The sequence below is a fragment of the Mugil cephalus genome, chromosome 11, assembly GCF_022458985.1.
Source record: "Mugil cephalus isolate CIBA_MC_2020 chromosome 11, CIBA_Mcephalus_1.1, whole genome shotgun sequence".
NCBI lineage: Eukaryota > Metazoa > Chordata > Actinopteri > Mugiliformes > Mugilidae > Mugil > Mugil cephalus.
Window position 1 is genome coordinate 12,273,041 of NC_061780.1, and position 16,745 is coordinate 12,289,785.

The window sequence follows — 16,745 nt, forward strand, 5'->3', positions numbered from 1 at the left end:
GAGCACAGAGGATGTAGCATGCTTTGATGTTTTTCTCCACCCTGTTTAAGAATCTCAACCATGAGTTGGTGAGGCTGTATGTAGACTGAAACAGAAAAGCTAGAAATAAAGTCTTCTCTGCTTGTCTTTGGGAAATTGCAGCAAAAATGCAAAAACCTGTCATATGAACAACATGATCTTAAGTAAGGTTTGTGTATCAAAACAGCAGAGGGTTGCATAGACTGCTTCAGTGTTGGTGTTTTTATCTGTGTTTAATGATCAATTACACTAATTAAAAAACATACACATCAACTACACACTACTGTGAGACACTAGTGGGGACCTCTGAATCTTGTCATCTTCACCCACATTTCTCTTCTCCTCTTCTTTGTTGTTGTTTTTGCAGGTTTCACTCTGCAGCCTGTATCTGGGATGGAGAAAAGTGAATCTGAATGTTGAGACTGTCATTTGTATCACTAAAGGAAGGACAAGAGAATCTGGACTTAAAGGACAGTTTCTGTTGTTTTAAAGCCGCCACATTAATGAAATGTTGAAATGAAGCAGAACAGTTGGTGCTCCATGTCATAAAGTTACCTAAGGTCAGCTTGATTAATGTTTACAGACAGAACTGCACCTTGTGCATCGATGGTTAGAGGGAAAAGAATGAGGAAATCATCCATCTGCACATGTCTGAACAAGATGTATTACATTTTTATTTTGAATATTTTAATTGTTTCACTTTTGCTGTACTGATGATGAACATGTTTTCTGAGATAAACATGGATCCTTCTGAAGTTATTATTTATTCTCTTTAAAATATCAATAACGATAACTTTAATAAAACTCATGTGGAAGTTTTTTTTTATGTGTGATGTCGTAATCTGTTCACGTGACAACAATAAATGGTTAAGATGAATCTGTGGACTTTAATCTTTTATTTCCACTGAAAGACCACAATGTCTTTGTTTCTTGAACTGGCTTAAACTGGACACCTGAGTTAATAAAACTGAGGTGTGACAGACAACCATGTGTTCATTAAACACAAACCACTTAGAGGTTGTTAAATCTAACCATCATGCTAGAGCTTAAAGAGTGCAGCTATTTATTTCAGTGGAATAAAGTTATGTGGCATGAATTAACAGCAATTTATTTTAAACTTAAGTGCTTTCTTTTTAAAAAGAAATGATGAATAATGACTGTTTTTTTTGTTTTTTTTTTTTTACTATTTTGTGACGTTTTATACACTGATCAAGAAATTGATTCTCATTGTAAAGTAAAATAATTCATCTTTTTTTTCCCCCAGATTTTGACAAAGAGCCTCAACAAGAGTGTAACCATGAGATGTAGGACTTAAGATGTTATTAGTTGATTTTCTAATTCAGCAGTGGAGATTTTTAATCATTTTTAAATGACGTGGTTCCAAACAATACTGTCAAATTTTACTTTGCTGAAATTTTAATTAGTGACTGACTACGTGTCAAATGTTCACATAAGTGAATTCACATAAGGAATAAAGCAGAAGAGAATTGTGTGTTTATGAATTTCTGCATTGAACAAAAATATCCAAAAGAGAATTGATTCAGTTTTCATAACATGTTCATTGTTCATTGACAGGTGTTGTCACTATCAGTAAATAATGGAGGTGTGGTTTGAAGGGTGAAGCCAGCCCCTTCTCATGAGAACTATTTATACCTTTAAGAGATCAAACTAAAACTCACTTGTACCTCACCATCACAACATGTATCTCCTCATTCTGGTCCTTGGGATTGTGCTTCTCCCTGAAGGTAAGTTTTGTTCATTTTTGGTTTGTTTTTTGTTTTTTTTACTTTTTGATAGAAAATACGTACTATAATTTTCATTCAGCATCTTTTTATTTGCATCCATATATTAAATCCATATATAAAATTTTTTTAAGCATTACTTATATTTTAAAAACAGGTGTGGTCAGCTTTGAATTCAAGGGCATTTGATTTAACTCTTCTTTATGTCACCATTTTTGTTTCATTAGCCAGTACTCTACAATGCCATCAGTGCACATCAGGACCGAATGGAACCGAATGCAATGAAACAATAACACAATGCCCTTCAGAGAAGTATCAGTGTGCTGCAGTAAGAATCGTGTATTATAAAGGTATGGTGTTTTGTACTTCTTATTTCTTCTTGACACTGGGCCAATTTACAGTGACTACTAACTCATTGCAGATGGTTTAGAACTTTATCATGAATTTGGAAAAGTATGTAGTTTACCTGAGGAGTGTGTTGACCACTCAATGAACTATGGATACTACAGAGGCGTATTTATCACCAAGTGTTGCAGCACCGACCTCTGCAACAGCCAACCTGTCCCAGGTAGGAAAAAATAAACACATAAATAAATTCTACAAATTTGCTTTTGTGTGTGTGTGTGTGTGTGTGTGTGTGTGTGTGTGTGTGTGTGTGTGTGTGTGTGTGTGTATTTAATAATATATATTTTATTTCACAGAGGTCACTCCACCCGTTCAAAATGGCAGGAAGTGTTTCACCTGTGACGGACAAACATGCACCAAAACTCTAAACTGCCTGGGGGAAGAGGACCGCTGTTTCTCAACAACATTAGGTACTACATACTCTACAACTTCTGCATTAAATTTCATTATCTATATGTAGACTAAGAAGTGTTTACTGATTCTAGTGTTAAAACTTTGAGGCCTTTGATGCCACTTTGATACAGATACTCTGCAGAGAAATGTTTAGTGATTCATGCGATAAAATCTGACCCAGTGACCCAGTTTTCTTTCTCTCAGACTCTGTGGACGGAAATGAGCCTGCGAAGGGCTGCATCTCCCAGTCAGCCTGCTCACTAACAGATAGCCCCCTACCTGACTTTAACTGCTGTCAGGGCGACTACTGCAACAGTGAAACTTGTACGTGATTTTCTTTTCTTTAAACTATCGGTATCTGTTAATGTGGTGATGGAGTAGGATGTGTCTTGTTTGAGCTCCCACTGAGCTTCTATTTATTTTAAGTTATTAAGTTAAAATGCACATTAAAACTCCAACCAATAAAGTAAAATAATTCAGCTTTTATATCTAGATTTTGACAAAGAGCCTCAACAAGAGTGTAACCATGAGATGTAGGACTTAAGATGTTATTAGTTGATTTTTTTTAATTAGCAGTGGAGATTTTTAAGAATCAAACTAAAACTCACTTGTACCTCACCATCACAACATGTATCTCCTCATTCTGGTCCTTGGGATTGTGCTTCTCCCGGAGGTTTTTTTTTTTTTTTAACTTTTTGTTTAATAAAATAAGTACTGTAATTTTCCTTTAGAATCTACTGCTGTTCATTTTGAGTCTCTGCATGTTGTGCACTGATGATTCAGTCTCTTTTTATTTGCATCTATATATAAAAGTGTTTAACTCACTTTTAAATCCTTGAATCCTTGTATTTTTTAAAACAGGTGTGTTAATTTTTTTGTTTCATCAGCCAGTACCCTGAGATGTTATCAATGCACACCAGGACAGACTGGAACCTGCACTGAAACAACAGCACAATGCCCTGCACAGGGAAATCAGTGTGCTGCACTAAGAGTTGTGTCTTATGCAGGTATGGTGTTTTGTACATCTTCCTATTTTTTCTTGACACTGGTCCAGTTTACAATGACTACTGTTTTGTTGCAGGTGGTTCAGAAGTTTTGAATGTCACAGGAAAATCATGTGCTTTGCCTGATGAGTGTGGAGAGCACTCACTCAACTTAGGAGTCTCCAGAACCGTATTTACCACCAACTGTTGTAACACTGACCTCTGCAACACCCAACCTGCCCCAGGTAGGACAAAAAATCAATTATAGAAATATTTGCTTTTGTTTTATCACAATTATTTCAAATAATTAAATTATTATGTGTTTTTTATATATATATGTATATATTATTTCACAGAACCCAGCAAAACCAATCCAAATGGCAAAAAGTGCTTCACTTGTGATGAACAAGGGTGCAATGCAACTGTAAACTGCCTGGGGAATGAGGACCACTGCATCTCACTAACAGGTATCATGACTTCTGTATTAAATTTCATCATTTATATGTAGACTAAGTAGAGTTTAGTGATTCAAGTGATAAAATCTCATCCACTGACACGATTGTCTTTCTCTCAGTGAGTGCAGAAGGCCAAAAGGTGACATTGAAGGGCTGCTCCTCCAATGTAATCTGCACAAACAAGGAACTTGCTCAGGTGATAGGAGCTGCTGGAGCAGAAATGAGCTGCTGTCAGGAAGACTACTGCAACAGCGGCAGCAGTACAAGTACTCCAACTACTAGTACAACTACTACTCCAACTACTACTCCAACTACTACTCCAACTACTACTCCAACTACTAGTACAACTGCTAGTACAAGTGCTGGCCTCTTGTTGCTGGTGGCACCACTGATCTCTTTGGTTCTGAGCTGATGGAGAAAGAAGAATCACTGCCCAGATTTGCTTCGCATCACTGTGTAGACTCGTAGCACTTACTGTCTCACACATGACCTTAAGTGATATGTGAGAAGTTTAGTAACCAACAGGAAAAAATAAAAATATTTTCTGCTTCTAGCTTTCTTTTTTTAAATGTTGATCATGTCTTGTCTCCAAATAAAATAGATTAAAAGAATAAAACCAAATAAAAAAATATATTCATTTATGATTTTTGTTCTTAGTTCCAGTGGAAACTAAATAAAATCTAATCTAAATCACTGACCTTTCTGACATTTTATTATATAACTATAGTAGATATTTAAAATAATTAAACCCTATGCAGTATGGATGGTTAATACCCTTTTACTCATGACAAGGCCTCAATGATTTAACAGCTCAAATCTTATTATCTGGTGAACCAGAGTGAAGCTCAGCATCAGACAACATGACATGTACTGTTTCAGGTTGAACCACAGACCCTGTCAAAGAGGTCATCACGGTCCGGTCTGACTCAGACTCTGTATTTACTGATTCCGCACACGTGTGGTAGAAGTACAGCAGGAGCCCTACATTGGATTCAGTGATTAACTTGCTGAATTAAACACAAATACAGATACCTTTATATTTTTTGTTCACTTACCAGTGTGCACACACATGAGGCGCTGGTAACAGTGCTTTATCTGGCCTGCTTATGGCTCTCGATTGCCAGTTTATGGCACGTAAATGGACTCTTTTCACACGCAGTCATTCACCTCCATGCCAGGTACACATGGAACTACATGTGAGCAGGATCTGACACACTCATCGGATCTAATCTGGATTACTGACAAACCAGCCTCTTCTGTTTCACAGAAACATGGCTGTCTGATGACACAGACTTTCAGCTGGATGATTCACCATCATTCACTTTGACAGAAAAGCAGTGAGAACGCAGAAGTCGATTGGGTGTTGGCTCTGCATGGCTGCCGACAGAAAGTGGGCAACAAGCATCACAGTCAGAGCTTTTAGACCACATGACCTTCCCAGAGATTCTCCCAGGTTATAGTGATACAGTTTTAGTGTATGTACCGGGGTCTGATTTTAATCTAGCTGATGAGCACATTGCTGACAGCTATTACAGAGCTGTCAATCAGACTAGAGTGCAGCAAGCGTTTTTCTTGGGGGTTTTTAACAAGTGTGACATCATCACATACATACCCAACCATGAGCAATATATCACAACTCCCACTAGATCACAGAACACTGGACTTGTTTTATGGCAACATTCCCAATGCATACATATCAAAATCACGCCCACCCCTCCGCCGCTCTGACCACAATGTCATCCTTCTCCTGCTAAGAAGATACAGGTCACAACTGAAAACTGGAGAACCACAAGACTCACAAGATCCATCAGAGTTTGGAATAAATACACAGCTGAAACACTAAGGGGTTGTTTTGAGCTGATATCTGGGATTTATTTTTTAATGACTGATTTGGTGATTTTAACAGACTGACAGATCCACTGACATCATGTGTTTTATTTTGTGAAAACTGTACGTACCGTGCCTGTTTCTCGCTGGTCTAGCCTTATCTCCCTCCCCAACAAACATAATATGCCTATTCTCCTTTCTAGAAGAGGAATTTGCTTCAGTCCATTTTTCCTCAATTGCAGTTGCTCTGCATTTCCTACTAGCCTCCATGCTCCACAGCTCCATAAATTAAAGGGATCACACTGACTACCTATCCAAAAAGTTATAAGAAATTATCTACAGTGGGTATTTATGCACTAGAAACCACATTACCGAGGAGGGCAAATACATTCAACACCAGCCCCCCATGACCAGGGATGTGCCTTAAGTAAGATTTCTTGAGGAGTCTCAAAAGGAAAAAGAGGTCTCCCAAAGAAGCTTGCAAACTAAAAACCCATACAAATGAGTCAAAAAACTCCCCAAAAGGCAACCAAACCCCCCAAGCCAAGTAGTAGAGAAACTAGATTCATATTTCCCCCTAAACATAATTAGAAGCTTTCCTAACCAAACACATGTGCATTTTAAGTTGTGAAAAAAAGAGGAAGACAACACATGTTGGGGTGAAAAGCACATTTTTACTTAAATTAACAAGTGAGGAAACAACTAAAGGGAAAAGTTAAGCTGGCCCAACAGGAGGGCGAGCGAAGATTTTGCAGGCCTAGCCTAAATCCTCTTAGGTGTGGCACATTTTTAAAACAGAGATCAGCTCCATTAGCAGTCAAAGTGAAAGGGGAGCACACAGCCCACACAAAAGAAAAAAGAGACAGACAAGACGTAACAAGAGGAACATAAAAACAGGTTGTGAGAAACTCAATCCTCTGGGGAAGATTGAGTGGTTCGGAGAAATTACTGCGGAGATGATGGTGTTGGGGTTGTTTCTGTAGGAGGAGAAGGAAATCAGAATATTACCTCCTGTGAGCCATGTGATTATGTGGAAGACCACTGACAAACACTTACGAATAGCCCACACTGAGGTTCACAGCGTTGCCTTGGCGTCTGTAAGAGAAGAGAACATTTCAATTATGTTATAGATTTTAATTGATATCTGGACTTTCTGTCTCAGTGTAAATGTGCAGGTTTAAAATACTACCTGGGAAGCTTGTTCCAGAATGAATTCCTTTCAGAAAATGTCAAATAAATGTTAGTTAGTTGTTAGTAAATCCGATCAATTTAATCAAATCTAATCATCCTCTGCTCTTTTTTATTCACATTTTGTTTTTTTAAACTCATGCCTTTTCTCCGGTCGAGGTGGTAGTTTCTTTTGAGTCCTCAGTGTGCCTCCTGTAGGTCAGGAAACAACATATTTTTAACTACAAAATGAAGTCAGGGGTTTGAGTCATTAACATTGCAAACTGACATCTTTTTACCTACCTTCTCCTGCAGATGAAGATCCTAACACCACAGCTAAGATGATTAGGATCAGGACTACAAGTGGGACTGCAATGACTGGAGCAATGCTCAGAGGTTCTGGGGATGCAAAGAAAAACACACAGCTAAAACGGATGTGATATTTGATTTACTTTTACAGTTTGGATGAACTTTGAGCTTTTAACCTTCACATTCAGCTGGACTGTGCTGGCTTGTTGATTTTCAGGCCAAAAGGTGGCAGTACAGGTTAGGTTTCTGACTCCAGCAGCCCTGAAGTGATGGTTGAAGTGGTCTGCCAGACCCTCCAGACATCAAGGTGTGTGAGACGTCACTGGTGATGCTGGGGGACACTCCATGAAAATGGGGGCATGTGACGGAATGTGTGTGTAACCGAACATGAGACGGTAAAGGGTTTGGAATCAGCATCAACTTCTGCTGGGACTGTGGTATCTCTGGTTTTCCTGGGAAGCTGAGCATGGAAAACAAAGAAGAAGAAGACAAAAGCTTAGGAAGCAAACAATCAATCGCTTGGCATATTTGAATATTCGGACAGGTACAGTGTCACCAGACCTTTCATAATAACAAAAAAACAAGCTGTTGTTGAATCTGTACTGGTCATTCCTTTTTCAGCATGGAAACAGAAAGGCCGTTGTCAAAGGGCTTGATGTCGTCAATCTCCAGTGAACGTTCCCCCTCATTCATATTTCCTAACTTCTGGTTCGGCCCTTAAAGTGGTCAAGTACATGCCCTTGACCATTATGGTAGACAAACCCCCCCCTTTTTTTTGGACCAAATGCCTCGAGTCATAGGCTCGTCCTGTTCGTGCTGGAAACTGCAGGGAATCACCACACAGGACCGGGGCAGGGCGCTGAATCTGAAGGGAACGTCGGCCACCAGAACAGAGAACGCTGCCAACAGACAGAAAGACAGAAACAATGAATCCTCTTGTGACAGAGGGATGACTTTTAAAAGAGGAGAGAAATACACCCACTGTCATTTTCATGAGGATCAACTGGTTTCTCGTATTCTGAAAAAAAGACAATAGTTTAGAAATTAAATCTTCTTTAGTTTTCAGTTTTAGAAAATATTCTGATCTGTTCATTCTCATTAGCCAGTTACTTTTGATTTATGTGTAACGAAGGAGGAAACAGATTTATGAAAAGATATCATATTAGACGTGGCATCATCTCTAAAGTGTCACAACTGACCACGTTACATCCAATGAATTTATTAGAAACTAAAACATAAATGACAACAATTGTCATTTTAGCACTACGGATTAAAAAGCAAGTTAAGCTACTTATAATGTTCAGATAAGATTTATGACCTCAACCATGATGTTGTGCTAAGCTTCATTCAACACACCTTCACGACTTATCTCCACAAAGAAGCTAAGTGGTGTCCTGCATCTTATGTTAAACTACTTAGTAACAACTGTGCGGCAATAGGAACTCACTCTTTATACGAAGACTGGCTGAGTCTGAGGTCTCTCCGGAAACAAACTTAGCAGTGCAAGTCAAAGGTTTTACCATCATCATCCATAGAGCCAATAAAAGTGAGATTTGATACTGTGGTGTATTTATTGTCAGGCATCTTTTTGGTTTTTAATGAACTCTGCATCTCTTCATAGTTCCACCTGATGGGTGGAGTATTTTTCTTGCACTTGTAAGTAACAGAACAAATGACACTCTTTGCCACACCCTCTGTTGTCTCGCCTGGTGGTTCGACCATTTTGATTTCTTCATATGGGACCTGGAGCAGAAATGTGACAGTGAGGCTTAGAGCTAGGGCCCAAAATTTTGGTTCAAGTTAAAAGTAGCATTTTGATCTTATACTTACATTCAACATTTAGTGGAAGCTCACTTGCGCTGTCTGACCTCCAGTTGGGTAGCTAACAGTACACTTCACTTTTGGTTCTCTTCTTCTACAGTCCAAGTTCGCTCTAAGGTTCTTTCCCAAATCCCATCAGAACACCAGTGTGTCTCCCATTTTGTCTGTTCCAGTTACACCTTTTTAGGGTCGGGTCGGGGGAGCTGATAGGCTTGTATGGCGCACACTGCAGGACACTGTGCTCTGCTCTCCCACCCTGGGGATACCACTGATGCTCAGCTGAGGTTCCTGTGCATGTTCAAAGTAATCAAAATAATGAGAGAGAGCAAAAGTGAAAGGGAACTTCTGTTCTTGTAAGTGCTGGTAAGTACATTTAGTAATCACAAATAAAAAGTAATACTGATTCCATATTTGAGTCACAGGTAGAGACTATAACTTTGATGTCACGGATTTGCCAAGAACACATTCTTTCTGAAAAAACCATGAAAGAAATGTTATTGAAATGACTGCACTTTTGGCTCAAGTATGTTTATTTAGAAAACTGCCCGAAAAATATGAAATGAATGAACACTTACCTGCAACATTTTAGCTGAGGGTTTTGTCGTAAAAGTGTGGCCCATTGTGTGGTAGGAAGTAAGGGGGTTCTTATCTATCCATGGGTAGATTCGGTCCTGGTTGTGGACATCTCCAGCTCTCGATTTTAAGACAACAATTATTCTCTGCCACAGATCCAACCAGGCTGGTTATCCCATTATATTTGCTAATAACATTGCTTGTTCTTGGGTTAAATACAGCTGGGTATTGATTGCTCTGATACAAGAACCATAAAACTTGGAGGTCAGAGGGCTTGTTGTTGTCGTAGGTGAATTTGCAAGGAATGACGATACATGACCCTTTTAATCCTGTTAAGCTGCTAGGAGTGGAGAAGGACCAACCACGAGAGAGCTTATTTCCTGTTAAAAGAGGAAACACATGGAGTAGACGATCGGGTTTTCGTGCCCCTTTAAAATGACACAAAAGTAGGGTTTTTTGGTTGCCATACAAACAGACCTATATTTATGCATGAGATGCAGAACAACATTATCTTTTTGTTTTTTTTTCTCCTTGGCAGATGTTAGTCCGATAACCACCTTTGTTTGTGTTCTATTTTTGACTCTACCAATTTCAGAGGGAATTATTTGGTTGATTGATCTGATCTGCTGAATGGTACAACATGTTTACAAGCTAGTCTCTAACCTTTTCCATCTGCCAAATCATGTCCAGCAGGTAGAGTACAGCGGGGTTTTGACACTTTTTTGGTTGTTCTGTAATTATTCACCTAGCTGGCAGCTCATCAGCTGTGTCATACTTTTTACTGATCCCACACCTGACTAATCTGAATAGAGAGAGCATTGGAAGCAGTAGGAGAATGAATTATCTGTGCTTGTCCAACCTCTGAGTCATGAATTAGAAAACGTATTTCGTATGACAATGACCCAAAACATACTGCCAGGACAACAAAGGAGTGGCTCAAGAAGAAGCATATTAAGGTCATGGAGTGGCCTAGTCAGTCTCCAGACCTTAACCTGATCGAAAACCTGTGGAGGGAGCTGAAGCTCCGAGTTTCCAAGAGGAGCCAAGAAACTTGAAGGATTTGAGACTGTCTGAAAAGATGAATGGGCCAAAATCCCTCCTGCACTGTGTGCAACCTGGTGACCAACTACAAGAAACGTTCATCGCTGTGCTTGCAACAAAGGTTTCTCTACAAAGTACTGACTTGTGTTGTGCTTGGGGATAAAATAACTTATTTCCTTAATAAAATACATAACAATTTATAACTTTTAGATTGTGTGTTTTTTATGCTTTTTTTCGACTGATATTCTGTCTATACCCATAACCAGTAAACAACCATAAAAACCAGAGTCTGATCATTTCTATGGAAGTGGGCAAACTTACAAATTCAGCAGGGGATCAAATACTTATTTCCCCCACTGTATAACACAAAAAGTATAAATGTAGTAAAGTTGAAAAGAAATGAAAATATACCAATAATAGCTAGCCACATTAGGTGATTATTTGGTCTTTTATTTCATTTGAAATTTGATCATGTTGTAAGAGAGGGTTGACAAAAAAGTATTGTTCAACTCCTTTTTTTGCACTTACTTTGACTTGTGGGGGTGATGCTCGTTTCCTGCTCTCTCCATTAGAGATACTGCGTAGCATGTCAGAGATCTTCCTTGGTCGTTGGCTGATGATGTGAACGTCAGTGTGGAGACGGTTTTCCCACTGAGCCTCCTTGGTAGTAGCAGTGGAGGTTGGCATGTTACCATAGGCTCCATGTCAGAGTGGGCCTATGTTTAGAGCATGTGTATGGGGCAGTGCGGTCACTTTGCTTGGATATCCTTCAAGAAATTCATTTGATGTAGAGCTGATAGTCAATGGTAAAATGGAACCTGAGATAGAAAAAGTAAACATTTTGACATAAGTCAAAAACAAATAAATAAATAAAATAAAAGTGTATCCATTACATACATTCTGCGTTTATGTTGCTAGAGGTGCTTTTAGTGTGACCAGTAGGGTATCGAACAGAGCACACCACTCTTTGAGAGTCATTCTCAATGAGCAAAGTGGCCTTCAAGGTGGTTTTGAATGTGCCATCAGTCAGTTCGACAGGAGTACGATCCTGGTTTCCATGTGGGATGTTGAGACTCAGAGTTGGGGGTTTTAGTGGGACAGGTGTGATAAACAGAGCAATGCACATCTACAGAGTGCCCAACCTTCTTGGCTCCATAGATTTGAAGATTCGGGGGTCTACTGTGTCTTCATGAAGGGAAAAAAAAAGAATTATTTAAATATTCAACAAGAAATAATTCAGTGCAAGTCAAAGTTCAAATTGGTAACATACCCACTACTTCAATCATTACGGTTGTATCATAGAATCCGTGGGTGCTTTTCCAACTTTTCTCTGGATCACCCAGGGATAAAGCTTCTGTCTGTGAGGGACTCAGGTCAGTGGTTCGATCTTTAGGCTGCATGTCTTCCCATACCCAGACCTATAGGCCTGTGTTTTTCCACGGAATATGTCAATGACATAGTTGGGTACCAGTCTCATAAACCAAAAAGGATACCCTCGACTCACATACTGGTACCAAACAACACGATCTGGTCTCTGAGGTGGATATTTATTGTAGTCAAACCTAACAAGGGATGACAAGGCAGGAACCCACCAAATCCTTTCAAGTGGCTTGGCATCATAACACGCCAAGCACTGGAGCAGACGAAGACATATCCTGAAAGAGGACCATAGGATAAATAATATTCAAAGTTTTCACATTTACTTTAAAAAGGGACAATGTTTACTAACACAATAACACCTTGCTATTGTCAGTGTGAAGGCTCCAAGAAATTACTGAGCACATGAAGACATTAAGTGTCTAGATATGCCAAGCTGACAGGCTCTTATCGCAAGTGAACTGTAGTATGAGCTAATATTTCTATAAATATATTGTTTTCATTTCATTCATTAGTTTGGGTTCATGTTGCTGTTTCTTGTGTTGTATTGTGGTGGATGTTGAATTCTGGCTTTTATTTTGAAAGCGTCTCGCTAAAACGAAAACATCCGGACTTTGCCGTCAGTACAAAAAAGGACTTGACTAAAAATGGCACAATATGTTATTTAATGTTTAACTTTTATTTAATGTCTCAAATTTAGGTGCCGTTGATTGTTTGATGTATGTTGTTTAGGTTATGGGAGCTAAAGCTAATTAATTCATTGTTCTGTTCCATTCATTCTTCTAGTGCAACTGTTGGTTAGCTTTAATAGGCTTGAAACTGTTTATATTTTCGTTAAAATTACATAATTTAATTGGGGTAATTCCCTTAAGGTTATGATAAAGTTAAGTAAGTACCACTATAAGGAAAGGTAATTGTATTTTTGTTTTGTTCCTCTTTACATAGCTCTTACAGTGTGTGTTCATTACTGAATACGGTTCACCAAAAATAAAGCAATATGAACCATCAGTTTGGGAGTATGACCATCATTCGGCCAGGAATGTACACTTATTAAAACATACTGAAAGCTGTAAGAAAATTAAAACTACGCAGTCTCAGTTTTCAGAGCTTTGTACATGTAAGCAGTTACATGATTCTATATATTTGTTTGTGTTTTTCTCATAAACACATATAGCAAAGACACAATTTTTCGTTTATATGGTTGATAAAAAAATAACAGTACCAAGAAGACAGAACTGCAGGATAAGAAAGTTGAATCCAGGCATCTTATGTAGGGTATCTTATATCTAGAACACATATGATAGCAACATCCCTTTGTGTTGTTGAATTATACAACCAGGAAAAAAAATGAAATGAATACTTATCAAAAAAAGTTAGTTGTAATGCAAGATAAATCAAAGTCCAAGTGTGGGAGAACTGAAGTGCAGCAGAAGATGAGAAAATATCAAACAGGAAACACAACGTAGGAAAAACCCACAGCAAAAGAAAACTCACACGGCAAACACAGCTCAAGTACTAGCAAGGGAAAAAACAACTGACAACTCACAAAACTTGGGTGAGACACAAATGAAACGTGTCACACCTGAAATATGATGCAAAAGGTCTGCCAAAAACTGTTCTCGTATCCACCGGATGTCAGTAACCAACGGATCAGCCCCCATGTTTAAAGTAGATCTGACAAACAGACACAAAATCAAAGCATGAGATCAAATTTCACAAAAGTTGATGTTGTAAAGTTAATCTTTAAACAACAAACATAGCCTGCATCTCCTAAATTTCAAAGTAAAGTTTCACCTTTCTGAACTCAAGTTTTCAAAGCACATTAAAAACATTACGCACGCTTTTTTCAACATTTAAAAAAGATTGAAGCTTTTTCATTTCTATTTATTGTTGTCATTTATTTATAAAATTACAATTCTGTCCTTGGTAATAAACAATTCCAATGATAAATCCACCAGGTTGCCTTTAGGATGCATACACTGACAAACGCCAGCATCCTGCGTCCTCCTAAACTCTTGGGAAAACACCAAGAGGACAACCCAAGAGGTATTGCAGTCCGCCGGAATGCGGTGTGCAATACACATACACTCACTACTCTGCTGAAACAACAACAATTACAATCCAAATAGTTAATTGACTCTTCGAAAAGTAGTTTTACTCTGATTTACGAAAACAGCTAAAAACTGAAAGCGAAACTGACGACAGATGACTGCGGTCACGCCATCTGCGTTCGGAGAGGCACAGTCGCACCCCGTAAACAAATGCACCCCGTAAACTCAGAAATCTCTATTTTTTTCTTCTTATTTTCATTTGTTGAAATACATACATCTGTCATTACGTTGTTGTTGTTTTACTACATTCTTTTCAATGATTAAAACAAAATGATAGAACAAAATTATTGAAGCACATTTAGAATCCCATTAATTTCTGCATAGTCAAATTTAAAAATTTAATTGAGAAACAAATCAAATTGTTTTCTGCCGGTTTCTGCTGGTTTCATTTCACCATCTGCACAAATCAAGAGTGAAAGTTGTGGGGCTGGCCCTGGTCCTGCCAGCGTTGGGGCGGGGTTATTCCCTCTGTGTTGTGTGTGTGTGTGTGTGATGTGTTCATGGGGCTTCTGTTCATGTGTTGTGTTGTGCTGTTGTTTGTTGCTTCAGTTTTTGCTATATGATGATGTTCTGCTGAAAGTTGTTTCCGTTATAACTTGAGAAGTTATTCAATAAAAAAAAACATTGTAAGGTATAGAACTGAATGTGTGTTTTACATCAGTTTACCATCAAACATTTCAAATAAAACAAAAGGAATTCCACATTAAAGTCATGACAGAAGTGTCCTGTTGTACATCTTGCGTTTATAGTAAAGAAAAACTTACAGCACACACAAGGCAGAGGCTTGACGAAAATTAAAGAAGTCTTAACTTGAAAGTTTTGAGTAGCTGTCTTACTTTTTAGCCTGCTCACTGTCTGGTGATAATTTCAGTTTGGTTCAGTATCTAGCCCGTTTGGCAGGAGTGTTTCTGTGCTTTTGTGCAATTACATTCAAATCTGATGAAGACACTAGAAACCAGATCTACTATTCATCTTTTTGTCCTGGTCGTGGGTCCACATTCCCATTGTTAAAATGTGATAACATGCAGGTATATGAAAAATCCAACCAGTTGGGGGTGAGTCTGGCAGGTAGATGATGGACTGATGAGAGGTGCAGACAAGATAGAGATGACCGGTTGATTTGGGCTGGTGCAGGGAGGGCGGGAAGTCCAATAAGGAGTATGGTCACACACACACACACACACACATACTCTCACACACAGATGCAGATAGAGATGAGGGGATGTCACTGATGATTTCAACATCAGATTATAAGAAAATGATGCAGTAAAAGAACTTGAAAATCAAAACACAGGTAGCTGGGGACATGTAGAACAAGAATCTGGTGGAGATTCAGAAATATGTTGGATTCTGAATGTGCTTCAATAATTTTGTTCTATGATTTTGTTTTAATCGTTAAAAATAATGTAGTAAAACAACAACAAAGTATTACGGATGTATGTATTTCAACAAATGAAAATAAGAAGAAAAATATAGATTCTGAGTTTATGGGATACACTTGAGTGCACCATGAACCCGCTCATTACGCTTTGCCGCACGACTCGATGTAGACGGGCACTCGATTTTCAAGTGTAGATAACGCGGCTGTGTCTCTCCGAAGCTCAGACACTGAGTTTACCATCTTATAGGCTGTTGCAGTGTGACCACCAGGGTATTCATTCATTCACTCCATAGATCAGAAGTCTTGGAGCTGATGAAAATATATCCTGAAAGAGCAACATAGAAGAAATTATACAATAAATCACACTGGGAGTTTTTCACATTCAATTTTAAAATTACATTACCACTGAAAGCCGCCAGTGATGGAAAACAAAGGTCCAATAAATTTCCGAGGCTATGTTTTGGAAGAAACTCAAGGGTTGAAAAATCTGTTGGTGGATCTGGAGGAGGCCCAGAATATGGGGTTTGCACACAGCAGTTGTGTGATTCTGTTTTATTTATTTATTTATTTATTGATTGATTTTTTACTTTTTCTCTGAAATGTCCGTAGACAGTATTTTTTATATGTATAAAAGGTTGATATGAATATAACCAGAAAAAAATGTAATACAACATTGACTGTGATTAGAGAAAACTCAAACACTTAGTGCTGTAGTTTTTTGGGTGCTGTTAATAAATACCTTAAAAATCCAAAATAAAAAGAACTATGAGGATACATTAACCTAGAAGTAAAATTCGTTGAAAAAAAGAAAAGAAAAATCACAAAACAGGAAAACACTCGCAACAAAAAATCAACAAACAATGAACCGACAGCTCACAAAAGGAAGACTGGGGTGAGACACAGGTGAAACTTTTCCACTCGTATCCACTGGGGGTCAGTGACCAACAGTCATCCCGACCTTCAAGTGGATTGGGCAAACCAGACACAAAATCAACACCTGAAAGTTGAAAAGCACAAAGTTGATTAAAAATTTCAGAAAAGTGGATGTTGTAAAGTTACTCCTGAAACAACTTTACAAATATAGTCTACATCTTCTGAATTTCAAAATAAAGCTTCACCCTTTATGTAGTATCCTCAGATAG

General features: G+C 38.4%; 1 protein-coding gene and 2 long non-coding RNA genes across 3 annotated transcripts; 1 reads left to right on the forward strand and 2 right to left on the reverse strand.

Moving 5' to 3' along the window:
* The first annotated feature begins 1,612 nt into the window (after positions 1-1,612).
* LOC125016565 (urokinase plasminogen activator surface receptor-like) lies at positions 1,613-4,693 on the forward strand. The gene is made up of 9 exons (XM_047599116.1): positions 1,613-1,763; positions 1,988-2,110; positions 2,182-2,328; positions 2,462-2,575; positions 2,763-2,882; positions 3,446-3,565; positions 3,640-3,786; positions 3,898-4,008; positions 4,116-4,693. Exons 1-9 carry the CDS (start codon positions 1,718-1,720, stop codon positions 4,406-4,408), a joined length of 1,221 nt encoding a protein of 406 aa, XP_047455072.1. The 5' UTR covers positions 1,613-1,717; the 3' UTR covers positions 4,409-4,693.
* A 2,186-nt stretch (positions 4,694-6,879) lies between these two features.
* On the reverse strand, positions 6,880-7,081 carry LOC125017094. Its single transcript, XR_007113802.1, has 2 exons — positions 7,013-7,081; positions 6,880-6,918 (listed from the first exon to the last, which is right to left on the reverse strand). It is a non-coding gene; the product is annotated as an uncharacterized LOC125017094 (long non-coding RNA).
* Positions 7,082-8,068: 987 nt separating this feature from the next.
* On the reverse strand, positions 8,069-8,816 carry LOC125016865. Its single transcript, XR_007113779.1, has 3 exons — positions 8,747-8,816; positions 8,282-8,317; positions 8,069-8,198 (listed from the first exon to the last, which is right to left on the reverse strand). It is a non-coding gene; the product is annotated as an uncharacterized LOC125016865 (long non-coding RNA).
* Positions 8,817-16,745: the final 7,929 nt, after the last annotated feature.

Coding starts and splice junctions, on each gene's coding strand:
- LOC125016565 (XM_047599116.1), top strand. CDS start 1,718: ATGTATCTCCTCATTCTGGTCCTTGGGATTGTGCTTCTCCCTGAAG. Junction 2,111..2,181: donor AAGAATCGTGTATTATAAAG/GTATGGTGTTTT, acceptor AACTCATTGCAG/ATGGTTTAGAACTTTATCAT. Junction 3,787..3,897: donor CAACACCCAACCTGCCCCAG/GTAGGACAAAAA, acceptor ATTATTTCACAG/AACCCAGCAAAACCAATCCA.